At 38.3% G+C, this 13070-nt stretch overlaps 3 protein-coding genes across 3 annotated transcripts in view; all 3 read left to right on the forward strand.

Annotated features, from left to right (window-relative positions):
• Positions 1-2901, forward strand: part of LOC122074481 (kinesin-like protein KIN-12D) — a 7744-nt gene extending 4843 nt beyond the window's left edge. Inside the window, exons 3-8 of the mRNA XM_042639326.1 lie at positions 1806-1875; positions 1961-2023; positions 2142-2183; positions 2277-2356; positions 2603-2693; positions 2838-2901. Coding sequence (XP_042495260.1) covers positions 1806-1875; positions 1961-2023; positions 2142-2183; positions 2277-2356; positions 2603-2630 — 283 coding nt within the window. The 3' untranslated portion in view covers positions 2631-2693; positions 2838-2901. The remainder of the gene's footprint in view (positions 1-1805; positions 1876-1960; positions 2024-2141; positions 2184-2276; positions 2357-2602; positions 2694-2837) is intronic.
• The window catches only part of LOC122073760 (kinesin-like protein KIN-12F), a 22212-nt gene extending 13353 nt beyond the window's left edge, over positions 1-8859 (forward strand). Inside the window, 11 exon segments of the mRNA XM_042638387.1 lie at positions 1806-1875; positions 1961-2023; positions 2277-2356; positions 2838-2919; positions 3111-4784; positions 5325-6372; positions 6375-6832; positions 6996-7668; positions 7671-7972; positions 8065-8172; positions 8274-8859. Coding sequence (XP_042494321.1) covers positions 1806-1875; positions 1961-2023; positions 2277-2356; positions 2838-2919; positions 3111-4784; positions 5325-6372; positions 6375-6832; positions 6996-7668; positions 7671-7972; positions 8065-8172; positions 8274-8513 — 4798 coding nt within the window. The 3' untranslated portion in view covers positions 8514-8859.
• A 2248-nt stretch (positions 8860-11107) lies between these two features.
• On the forward strand, positions 11108-12648 carry LOC122074482 (kinesin-like protein KIN-12E). The gene is made up of 6 exons (XM_042639327.1): positions 11108-11524; positions 11599-11673; positions 11796-11883; positions 11969-12027; positions 12115-12178; positions 12289-12648. Exons 3-6 carry the CDS (start codon positions 11806-11808, stop codon positions 12370-12372), a joined length of 285 nt encoding a protein of 94 aa, XP_042495261.1. The 5' UTR covers positions 11108-11524; positions 11599-11673; positions 11796-11805; the 3' UTR covers positions 12373-12648.
• Positions 12649-13070: the final 422 nt, after the last annotated feature.

The raw sequence follows: 13070 nt of genomic DNA on the forward strand, positions 1-13070 counted from the left end.
CCCAGTCCAAGAAGAAAAACTGGATTTTGGTTATAGGGGCGATTTTCAACTTTTAAATGCTGGAGTTTTTCTCAATTATGAAAATTTTATAAATTCTATCATGTTAAAACATTGCTAAAAACCAAAAGTCTGGTAAAATAATTTTTTGTTTTGATATCCATAAAATTATTTTCATTTAGGCGATTTTAACAGCATTCGCGCACTTAAAAATAAGTTTGACCAGAGCATAACTTTGTCATTACAACTTAGATTTAAGTATTCTTAGACTTGTTGGAAAGCTGGTTTTATATTATAACTGATACAAAAAGTCTCATGTAAAAATAATATCATTTGATTAGTCAAACTTGTTATAGAATCAGAGCATTTCTCTAAATTTTGATTTTTTATAACTTAATATGACTTAATGTTAAATTTTTATGGTTTAATATGGCTAAATGTTGATTTTTAATGACTTGATGTTGCTTAATCTTGATTTTTTATGATACAAGGTATATATAGCTTACTAAATAATGTTAGAAAATAGGAAAAATAAAAAATAACAATTGGTTGCCTTGTTAGCCTCAAGGTGTGCGCCTTCTCGCCTAAGCGTTTAAATAACCCTCCACTGCCTTGGTTCGCCTTGGCGCCGTGACAACTATGATGCTCGCACCCAAGCCTGTTGATATCCCTATGGATCCTCACCAAAAGTTTGGTGTTGATGATGGTGAACCTCTTCAGGATATACACCAGTACAGAAGTCTAATTGGCAAGCTAATTTACCTTACAGTGACTCGTCCTGATATCTCCTATGCTGTTGGAGTTCTTAGTCAGTTCATGTAGTCTCCTCAGAAGGCTCATTGGGACGCTGTTGTTCGTGTTCTCCGCTACCTGAAGAGGGCCCCTGGAAAAGGGCTAGTGTATCGTCCTAATCAGCACATGGATCTTGTTGGCTACTCAGAAGCTGATTAGGCTGGCTCTGCTAGTGATCGGAGATCTACCACTAGATATTGTACTTTTGTTGGAGGTAATTTGGTCACATGGCATAGCAAGAAATAGTCCACCATGGCCCGATCTAGTGTAGAGGCAGAATACAAAGCTATGGCTCATACTACAGCTGAATTGATGTGGTTGCCTTCGTTACTCTTGGAGTTGGGATTTCCAGTAGCAAAACCTATGCAGATGCATTGGGACAGCCAAGTTGCTGTGTATATTGCTAGAAATCCGGTCTTCCATGAGAGAACCAAACATATAGAGGTGGACTGTCACTTTGTTCGTGATGATGTTCTAAAGAAGCTGATTGAGACTCCGTTTGTTTCATCAAAGAATCAGTTGGCTAATATGTTCACTAAGTCCTTATTTACTCCTAGCTTCCGCAGTAGTTGTACTAAGCTGAGCATGGGAGATTTATATGCTCCAGCTTGAGGGGGAGTGTTGATTTTAGTGCTATTCCCAAACAGGGAATAGTGCTAATATTAGCGCCTACGACAGGGACCATTTGGTCCTTGTTATGTTTGTTTGGGTCTTTTTGGGATTTTCCTTATGTAAGTGGGGGGCTTTATTGTCTTTCCTCTTGGCCTAATGTTATATATTCATAAGAGAACCTGAGATTAGATTCATATTGAATTAATCTCAGGTTGCTCTCCATTCTTGAGACTTCCTTTGGTTACTTTATCTTCTTCCTCTCTTCTTCTCTTTTCTCTCTCTCTCTTTTCATTCTTGTTTCTGGTTTTCTGGTTTAGCTACAGCTTCTAGATTGTAACAGAACCTATTCTGTATAATCCCAATTGCTAAGCCAACTATACTATCCTTTGCATGTGTACCTGCAGGTATCAAGACTTCTATGGAGAAGGGGAGAGAGAACTCCTTCTGGATGAAGTATCTGAATTACGGGATCAGGTCTCCGTTATTTCTAAGATGACATTATGGATGGTCTTGTCATGTAAATGATAATGCTTATAGTAAATAAGGTTCTGTTTTACAGATGGTTCAATTCCTTGATGGGAAAATTTCAAGGCAAGACCAAGATATGAGTATTTTAACTCAGGTTGGCTGGTTTTATGTCCCTAAACTTCTGCTAACCTAGATGATGTTTTTGTCATCTCACACTCTTTTCTTTTTTGTTGGCCCTGAGGCCCCTGGCAAATAATTACCTGTGGCCACAGGAAGCTGGAATAATTAGCAGAGATGACTCGTTCCATTTGGAGGTTGCTAATTTCTGCCATATTTACAATGCGATTTATCATCTTATCTTTTATAGGACCGTGTCATATGCCTCAATTATTTTTCTTTGGTTACAGTTGGAAAACACACACAAAGAGTTAGAAGACTGCAGGAGTAAGCTAAAATCTTGCATGGCGATCAATGCAAAACTCACAAGGTAATTGGAACCTAGTCATCTGATCTTGAGTTTGTTGGGTTTGTTTTGGCCTATTGGACCTGGGGTAAGAGGTACACTTTGTTTTCTGAAGTTTGGCCTTGTAACACTTCATGCGGTATTTGCTTCTTGAACCAATGCAATCAATTTGATAAAACTTAATTGGTCATAGATGTCTCTTATTTTCCACTATTATTTTTAATACCACTTGATATATTTTTTATTTACATGAACTAATTCTTAGTACAGTCATTTGATAGTGCACTTTGTAGAATAAAATATTTAGAGATGCATCCTATTAGTACGGGATATAGACTGCAGAGATCTGTCAGCATTGCAGGTATGTTGAGGCCAGTCCTCTGATTTCATCTCTTTCCGAAACTGATTATATGTGTATGTCTAGTTCACATGGTTTGTGACCAAATAACACTTGCACCACTATTTGATGCTATGCCATTTTCTTTTCCTTCATTATTCTCTGCAGAGAGTTTGATGTTCTGCATGCTCAATTTAAGAACCTCAGACCTGCACCCATTGATCCAGATGCTAACACTAAACTTCAGAAGGTGAGTTGTAGTATATGCTTCCATTTTACTTCATCCAAAAAGCCTTTGGCCAAGTGCTCAGGCTCAGCAAAATGTCAGTTTTAAAATGGTTTGGTTATAGGCTAATGCTTTCTGCCAAACTGGCAGCATTTGTGCTGTTATTTTTCACATGAAATCTTCTGGTTGCTAATGGTGAATAACCCATGTTTCAGGAGTCCTCAGTGGAAGCTCAAGTAAACCAGAGTCGCTTGCTCAAAGAGGTTGAAAAAGAGAAATGGAAGCATGGAATGCTAATAAAACACACACAGGAAATCATGAATTTGCACCTGGAGTCAGATATACTAAAGATTATACTCCAGGAAGAAACATCATCTCGCAGTGAGGTAGAGGAAAGGGCTTTGTGCTTGGGTAGAGACCTTGAGTCGGCAAAAGAGAGGTGTTTGCAGATTAGCAAGCAATTTGAAGATGGAAAGACTTTAATTGAAGCTCTTGAATCTCAACATGTTTTATCAATGAATGAATTGGAGGATCTTAGGGACAGTAACAGTCATTACGTGGAGCTCCTGAGTAAACAACAGCAGGAAATAGCCATTTTGAAGGACCAACTTTGTGGTCAAGAAATAAAAGACCACCAGCCTTTTAAGGATTCCAAGAGTGAGAGTTACCCGTCACAGGAAACAATGAAGAAAATGAAGGATTCTCTTGAAAAGGCCAAGAGACTAAATATGTGGTACAAAAGTGATCAGGCATTCCAGACATCCCATGAACAGGAAATGGATGAAGTTCGTTGCCAGGTTGATGCTGAAACTGCTGAGGTGATTGTCTGTTTGCAGGAAGAGCTTGTGACTCTTCGGCAGCAAATCGAGGATTGTAATGCAAAAGAGGTAGAGGGAAAACAAAGTTTGGCTCTTCTGGAAAGGGAATTGAAGGTGCTGCAGGAAAGGCTACACCGGATGAGCCAGGATAACAAAAAGCTAGACAAACTACTTGAGCAAAAAGATGTGGAAATAAGAGCATTATCCAAAGACTGGGAAAGATTGGGCTGCGAGTTCGAAAAAGCTCTTGCCGATGGGCATGAGGCACTCAATGATGCCTCAAATCAGCTTGACTTGATATACAATCCCCTACCTCAGAGGACTTGGATTGGTGAGCAGGTGGGGAGGATTATAAGGGTCATCTCTAATAAAGAATCTTTGATTGAAGAGCTACAAAGGTGTCTGGAGGATGCAAGTGATATTAAAAGTGAAATGGAATGGAAGCCGAGGTCCCTAAGAGGTTCTGCATTGGCTGTAACTGAAGCAGAACAGCAGGAAAGAAATGACAAGGACAAAGAGGTTGTCCTGTTAATGTCAAAGCTGAACAAGAAAAACACCTCTATAATATAGCTGAAGAATAGGATTAAGATGGGACAGGATCGGATTAGAAAGGCAGAGGATTGTGCTATGGTTGCTTTCGTGATTGTAAACAGATTCTCTGAGATAAATTCTGATTATCTCAATGCATAGGAGCATAAAGATCTCCAGCTTAGCGAATCAATGGATTTGAATTTGAAGAAGGATGCTCTTTTACAAGACCAGGTTGCTGTGAATGCAGAAGCAGAAAATCAGATACAACTTCTGAAAATGGAAAGAGAGTCATCTGAGGAAAGCTATGATAAACTCAAAACCCAACTTTTTGAGGAGAAGAAGCTTGTTTGTAGTTTGGTACAGAAGCTGGAAGAATTTGAGAAAGATGACATTTTGAAAACAAGTGGAAAACTAGATGAGAAGGAGAATATTAGGAAGTACGAAGAAGAGGGTCAGAAAAGTATTGAATCTCTTAAAGCTCAGGTCCTTGCACTGCAAGAAGAGATAAGCAGCACGGAGAAAATATCTCAAAATTATAGCGTTGGATGATAAGCTGCGGAAAGTTGAAGAAATTGCAAAAGAAGCTGGCAATCGTTGGTGTGAAACAAAAGAGGTGTGGACCTTCAAAATTTGTTCTTAGTTTTATCTGGAAGTCATTAGATGAGATTCTCTGCAATGTTTACCTTTTGCATTAGTGTATGTCCCCCCCCCCCCTTTTGTGGTGAGAATGTTGCCATATCTATCTACTGTCAACCCCTGGGTTGTTATGGTGGACATCATCTAGCACTGTAGCGATGAGTATCATAAGCTAATTACATGAGTCAATCCACTGGAACCCATTTCATGGGTTTCCGAAGTAATAAGTAGTAAAACATAAACTCTTTAGATGATCCATGGACTTTTCCTGGATTATGTTTCAATCTTCTCCTCTCTCATCCTGGTGGGTATGAAAGATTGGATGGTTGTGATAAGCTGATTGCTAATGAGATAGATCTCTCAAGCAGGAAAAGTCAGCCTGAAGATTTTGCTACTTATTCCTCATTGTGCGTCATTTTTTTTTTTTTAAATGATATTCTACAGGTGCTGGAGCTTGAACTCAGCGATGCAAAGGTGGTTGCAGAGCATAAAACTGTTGACGCTTCTTGTCTGCTTGCTAACTTTGAAGAGGCTCAAGAAAGCATGAAAGAAGCAGATGTAATGGTAAATGCACTGCTGGCCCAGAATGAAAACGTGAAGCTTGAGATAGAAAGGCTCAAAAAAATTGAAGCAGCACTAGCCAATGAGGTTCAGGACTTGCAGTGCTCTAGTTATCTGAAGGACTTGCAACATGACAACCTAGAAAGGCAGTTTAGATCAAATTTGAGTGAAACGAAGAGTCAAGTTCAGGCACTGGAGGATATCATTGAAGAGGTTCAGACCACTTTCAGGGAAGAATTTGAGTCAATTATATGTGATTTCCACTGCTTGAAGACTCAGCTTCTATGTTCGACAAAATTAATGAGGTCATGGTTGGAGGATGTCTGGTCTGAGATTATTGAGAAAGATTGTTCTGTGTCAGTGGTACACCTTTGTCACATGGGGATGTTGCTGGAGATGGTGACTGGACTGAATGCAGAAAAAAGATTGCTTTATCATGGGCTGTGTGAATCAACATCTGTGACATCTGATTTGAGGGAGTACAATTTGAAATCAGAAAGAGAGCTTGAGACATGTAGAGCCCTCAAGGGGAAGCTACTGGTTGACATTAAGAACAGCTTTGATCGCATCACAAGGAAAGAAAATGATACTGGAAAGCTAAGTGCCAAGGTGCACTCTTTTGAGAAAAAAATCTTGGATTTACAGCTCCAAGAAGAGTTGATGTTGGCCAGGTCAAACACTATAGGATTTGAGCTTGCCATTTTAATGAAAGAATTGGACCTAAGACAGGCAAATGGATTAATAGCACGTTTAGAACAAAAGCAAGTACTCAGAGATAAAGAAGAGGTTATAAAATCTCAGGCTGAATTTAATATGCTAGATTCAATAGCCAAAGACTTTGAATCACTAGTCTTGGTAGCGGAGTTGAAACTCATGGGTATTAGGAAAGCTGAACTAGAGAGAGAGCAATAGGCACTCACTGAAATCCTCGAAAAAATAAAGAAATGATCCTTCTTACGGTGGATGCAGAAATGGAAATGCAATTGTTAATGGATATGGAAGTTGAGGTTGCTCAGAAAGATGTTGAAGAAGCATGTACTGATAGACACGACTTATCACTGAAGTTGAAGCAAAGCAGTTTAAAAATCACAGAAATGGATACAATTAAGAATACTCTTGAACTAGATATTCAATCCTTGAACGAAGTTGCATGTTCTAATGACAAATTAAAAGTTGACCTTGATGGAATCCTTAAAAAGAAGGAAAGACTAGCAGTCCAGGTTCAAGAACTTGAATCTGAAAGGGAAAAACTTCTTCAAGACCTACGAATGAAGGAAACAGCTCTGAGATCTTCCTCTAATCAAATTGCTGTCCTTGATCGAACAAACCAGAAGTTGCATAATGATGTGTGCTTGCTTGAAGCTTTAGTTTGCAGACTTCAAACTGACTTGGATATGAAAGATGCAGAACTGAGCAAAATGACCTCCATGGAAGAGGAAAGAGTCAATGGAAAAGGAGTTAAGCAAGCTGAAGGAAGACCATTGCGGAGCCCTCAAGGATCTAAAGGGGAAGAATCCTGACTTCCAATCATGTTTGAGTCACATAAGTGTCTCTGATCAGGAAAAATGTAGTTTGCACAACAAAATCCACTCCCTGGAAACTTCCATTTCCAGAATTCAAGTTGATCTAGGAGTGAGACAAGTAGGACTGGAGGAGCTTCGACATTCTCAATCTGTCACAGAAGAGAAGCATAGTTTGAAAATCCAGGATTTAGAGACTCATATTAGCAAAATAAATGCCTTGAATGTTGAAATCTGTATTGGTTCAGTTGAAGATCTAGATATGTCAAGGGACAGAATGTTTCAAGTATTAGAGGAAAAAGGTTTTAGATTGTTAAGTAATATGTTCCTGGATATTTGTGAGAATGAAGAAAGCACGTCTAAGTTTATAGCAGAATCTGAGTGCTTGGAGCACTTTGCTGAAGAGCTGACGTCTGAAAATTTCTTTCTCAAAGCTGAGTTGTTGCGTAAAGATGAAGTTTTGAAAGGCCTGTTGTTTGATCTTAGCTTGTTGCAGGCATCAGCATCTAATGCCAAGGACCACACAGATGAAATTGAAGGAATGGCGGTTGCCCTGGAGTCTTTCAAAAATAATCTTGCAATAAAAACACGTGAGCTTGATGAAACTGTAGCTCATGGTCGATTAGTTGAAGCCCAATTGCAAGAGAAAAATAACATGATGTCTACTTTTGAGTTGGGTATTTCAGAGAAGTTTGAGTCACTAAAACTACTTCACAGGAAAACCATGAGCTGAGAGTTCACATGGAAGGTATTTTAGCAGCAAAAACTTCCATTGAGGAGGAATTGAGGGAGAGAAGGAAGGTAACTGAAAGATTAGAGGAGGAAATCCTTGGAATGGGCAATGCCCTAGGCCAAATGAACCATTTCATTGACAGCTTGAAGAATGATTTGTACACAGTTATGACTGAGAAGGATAAACTTGAGTCTGAGTCACTTGTATTGAAAGAGAAACTAGAAAAAGCAGAGGCCCTAGCTGAAGAAAATGAAGCTATTGCAATCGAAGCTCGACAGGTCTGTGCTGATTTATGTCCTTGGTTTTTTGAATACTGACCTGTGCCACTTATGTATTTGCTCTGATTCCTCTTTATTCTTTCAAATCATAGATAGCAGAGTCAAGGAAGGTTTATGCTGAAGACAAGGAGGAGAAGGAGAAGCTGCTTGAGAGGTCCATGGAAGAGCTAGAATCTACTGTAAATGTATTGGAAAACAAGGTGAATTTTGACGCCCCTTTCTTTTTCAAGTTTTATTTAATGTATTTAATTTTGATTTATTTCATTATTCTTCTTTATACCTTGGACTTCCACTTTGGTAGGTGGAAATAGTCAAAGGGGAGGCTGAAAGGGAACCGTTGCAGATGGAGGACCCAGAGATGGAGCTTCAGCCTGTGAATCATCAGATGCTTCTAGTGCATGCTTCTGGACCTGTCATGGACTCAGAAGCTCAAGGATTTGGAAGATCTGGAGGCCGTTTGCAATCTTGTCTTGGATTTCATAAATACATTGTATCATTGCTTATCAGTGCTGACATCCATTCACTTTCCCTAGGCATCTAGAAGAGAAAGAGATTGACTTGCTAGAAGCCCGAAAGGAGAAAAATATTCTTGAGAAGGATATGGCTGACAAGGATGCAGAAGTGTGACTTCTTGGTGCTTATGTCTTCCATTGTTTCCTTTGATTGTATGCAATATGGTATACTCATGTTTGTCTATCTGGATCAATTATTGGGGTTGCTGGTGCATGGGCATTGTATGCTTGTGGCATGCCTTGATGTTCCATAGCATTTTCCTTCAATTATTGCGGCTGTAATATCTCTCCATGTACCGATGCAACTAAAATTGTATTTTTACCATAGTTTTTAATGTGGTAAGGTGACGTAGGCGTTTGAGACTCTTTCGAAGCACTTTAGCGATAAGGAGGGCATAAAGCGTCGCTTTATTGATTAAAGCGTTTATGTGTAATTTTTTTTTATAAAATCAATCTATTTGGCTCAAAACCTAATTGAATCTTATTACTCATATGTTAAATAAATATTAAAAGTTCATATTCATATCAATGTAAGATATTTATCGAGAAACAAATCAATAAAGTGAATAAATTAAGTTCATCTTCATCAATCATCAATCATCAATAATCAATATTCAATAATCAATCATTAATCATCAATCATCATAACGTATGAACATATAATATAAATACATAATTATGAAACAAAATTATAAATATAAAAAAAAAAAAGAAAACATAAAAAATACAAGTATTTATTATACTTACCTCTATGATGCCAAAATAAGTGCCTAAGCCCTAAGATCATCCAAATTTCTACTCCTGTCAAAGAAAAATGAAGCTCACCGCTGCCGGAGCAAACTCACCATTGTTAGAGCAAAATGGTTGCCTAGATCAGTGGTTCTTCCTTGTTCCTTGATTCCTTCTCAAAGCCTTTTTTTAAAACCCTTGACAAAATCCAAACCCTGTTTGTGAATCGTGTTTTTGTTTTGTTTGTGTTGGTTATTTTTTGTGGAGTAAAGTTGATCCCATACATCTTAAGTGTTAACAAAATTATACACCTACCAATAAAAAAATCTATATTTGGAATCTTCATCAAGTAATTTAAAAATATGTTAAAAAAAAAAACCATAAGGCGCCACTTCACGTAAGGCAGAACACTGCCTTACCATCTCTAGACCGCATCAACGCAAAAGCTATGATTTTTACCTTTTCCAACAGAATGCCCGGTGCATAGCACATATCTCTCAGTTAAATACATTGATTTTGAACCTGGAAATAGTTCAAAGCGGTCTGAAAATGCATCCTCTCACTTCACAAACTCATCATCAAATAAACCAGAAAAGCACGCTGCAAAATCTAGGGGTTTTGCTGCCCCTTTTAAATCTAGGGGTTGTGGTTTTTCTTGTAATGGTTTGGCCTTGGCGGGACAAATAAACTATAAGAAGGATTAGGAGCTTGTTGGGTTTTGTGTCTTGATTCTTGATTCTGCAGTGGTCCATAAAATTATTAATTGGGTTGATTTAGGGTTCTATTATATGTACAGGAAAATATTGTAATTGCGTGGCGGTTAGGGTTTCTAGGGTGCCTACATTTTGTCTCCGTGAGGAAAACCTTAGGTAGATCAGATAGTGAGGTGGAGAGACATGTAGAATTTTTCTAGTTAATAGATTCTCTGCCCCACGGCAAACTTATAATGTATCACGGACTTTCTTAAACATTCGAAAAAATTCGATTGATTGATATGAGTTTCTTTTTCTGTTACGATGGATCGACGAAAGACTGGCCCAATAGCTGCTTCAGCGGCTGATACCCTAGTAAATGAGTGCAAGCACGGTTTTGTACCTGGTTTTGTTGCAATTGAAGGATATGAAACTATGGGATTCTTCTTAGCTTCCACTATGGATGCTTCTGAAATGGTTGCTTCAACTAACAAATCAGAATCCAGGGGTTCTAGGTTTTTCGACAAGATAAACTGCTAGGTAAACTGATGCAACTGCTACCTTCGCTGGCGACGCTTATTATTCATGGTTAGGGTGCCTCTAGCTAGCTATCTTTCTCGAACTGAAAAGTATGTTGCGAGAAGGTTATCTCGGCTGGATGTAGGCATTCGTACCAAACCATAGCAATTCCTCGTGTTTGTTTTGTTTTGTTTTTTTTTTTTTTTTTTTTTTNTACATGGCCTTATGATACGTGCATGTGCACGGCTTGGGTACACCCGTCTCCTCTGGCACTGACTCGGACTTGTCTGGCCAACCTGTGTTCAAAGTCACCCTTGCCATCATGGTCCATAAGGAACCCGCCTTAACCCTCTCTGGTTCGGGTCCTGCATGGTTTAACTGGGTCAACCGTGTAATTAAACCAGGTTTAAAAAGTAGGGTATCACATGACTGTTTCTTCTTCTTCTTGCGTCTGTACACCTTGATGTCTCCATCAAAAAAGCAACTGATGGATGTTTCCAACTGATTCTCCTGATTGCAGGAAGAGGATAGCCGAATGGATGAAAAGTTAAAGTACAATTGCAACTCCTCATTCTTAGAGATTTACAATGAGCAAATTACAGATCTTCTTGATCCATCATCCACAAATTTGCTTGTAAGTTGTCATTCCTTGATAATTCTGTAACTTGTCACCTTTAGGAAATTGGATCATTGTTTAGTTTATCATGTCTTTTGTAGCTGCGTGAGGATATTAAAAAAGGTGTGTTTGTCGAAAATCTAACTGAATTTGAAGTCCATACTATGACTGATATTCTTAAGCTTCTTAGCCAGGTAACTAACTTTTGATCCTTATCTCTTTCTATATGAAATTTTTTTTGTCCATGAAATGCAAACCCTTTCCTCTCTCCCCCTTCCTTCTTGCTCTTTCTCTTATTCTTTAGATCAGTACATTTCTATTTCTTAATAGGGTGCTGCAAATAGGAGAGTTGCAGCCACAAACATGAATCAAGAGAGCAGTCACATATTGTCTTTACGTGTGTGATTGAGAGGTGGGAAAAAGATTCCACAAATAGCCTACGATTTGCAAGACTAAACCTTGTAGACCTTTCTGGTTCAGAAAGGTGACTTATATATCTTTGAACATGATTTGCATCTTGGATGATGATATTCGCTAATATATTACCATCAATAACAGGCAGAAAGCTTCTGGTGCTAAAAGTGAATGCCTAAAGGAAGCTGCAAATATCAACAAATCATTATCTACACTTGGGTACTTAATTTTATATATATATATATATATATATATTCAATTATAGTGCAACATGAATGCAGTTTCTAACCATGATATTTGTGCTGAACCCCTATTTTATCAACTTGATCTTTTTGTAACAGTAATGTAACAATGGCTCTAGTGGATGTGGCACATGGAAAGCAATGGCATGTTCCTTATAGAGATTCAAGATTGACCTTTCTTCTTCAAGTGAGATTAAAAATTCAAAGTTCTCAGCTCTCATATTATCATACCTAACTTTGATGTTTTAAGTTTGACATGAAATGTGTGATAGGACTCGCTTGGTGGAAACTCCAAGACTATGATCATTGCTAATGTCAGCCCTTCTATGTGGTTGGTTCAGCCCCTTAAGCTTGATTTGGTCTCATTTCCATTTGTCATTGTGCATTAAATTCTGTTTTGACTTTCTGTATTTTGCAGTTGTTCGACTGAAACACTAAGCACTTTAAAGTTTGCTCAGCGGGCAAAACTTATTCGAAACAATGTAATGGTTCTACTTGTTACTTGGATTGATTGATACAATGTAGAAGACTAGATTTCTTCAGGGAAACAACCAGTTCGTAGCTGATATATTTGTTTTTCTTTAAATTCAAGGCTATTGTGAATGAAGATTGTTCAGGAGATGCACTTGAATTGCAGCACCAGATACGGCTTTTGAAGGTTGTAGCATCTTGGTAGCATCAACAAAAAAGTTCTACCATGACATTTTAATTTAAATTGGAGTTTAATTAAACAGTTATGGAACAGGAGGAGCTTTCCATTCTGAAGCATCAGAATGTCTCTAGGTCTTTTGCTGCCCCTTTCAAATCTAGGGGTTGTAGTTTTTCTTTTAATGGTTTGGCCTTGGCGGGACAAATAAACTATAAGAAGGATTAGGAGCTTGTTGGGTTTTGTGTCTTGATTCTTGATTCTGCAGTGGTCCATAAAATTATTAATTGGGTTGATTTAGGGTTCTATTATATGTACAGGAAAATATTGTAATTGCGTGGCGGCTAGGGTTTCTAGGGTGCCTACATTTTGTCTCCGTGAGGAAAACCTTAGGTAGATCAGACAGTGAGGTGGAGAGACGTGTAGAATTTTTCTGGTTAATAGATTCTCTACCCCACGGCAAACTTATAATGAATCACGGACTTTCTTAAACATTCGAAAAAATTCGATTGATTGATATGAGTTTCTTTTTCTGTTACGATGGATCGACGAAAGACTGGCCCAATAGCTGCTTTGGCGGCTGATACCCAAGTAAATGAGTGCAAGCACGGTTTTGTTGTGCCTGGTTTTGTTGCAACTGAAGGATATGAAACTATGGGATTCTCCTTAGCTTCCACTATGGATGCTTCTGAAATGGCTGCTTCAACTAACAAATCAGAATCCAGGGG

Source organism: Macadamia integrifolia, chromosome 3 (genome assembly GCF_013358625.1).
Source record: "Macadamia integrifolia cultivar HAES 741 chromosome 3, SCU_Mint_v3, whole genome shotgun sequence".
Lineage (NCBI taxonomy): Eukaryota > Viridiplantae > Streptophyta > Magnoliopsida > Proteales > Proteaceae > Macadamia > Macadamia integrifolia.

Coding starts and splice junctions, on each gene's coding strand:
- LOC122074482 (XM_042639327.1), top strand. CDS start 11,806: ATGGCTCTAGTGGATGTGGCACATGGAAAGCAATGGCATGTTCCTTAT. Junction 12,028..12,114: donor AATGTCAGCCCTTCTATGTG/GTTGGTTCAGCC, acceptor TGTATTTTGCAG/TTGTTCGACTGAAACACTAA. Junction 12,179..12,288: donor CAAAACTTATTCGAAACAAT/GTAATGGTTCTA, acceptor TTTAAATTCAAG/GCTATTGTGAATGAAGATTG.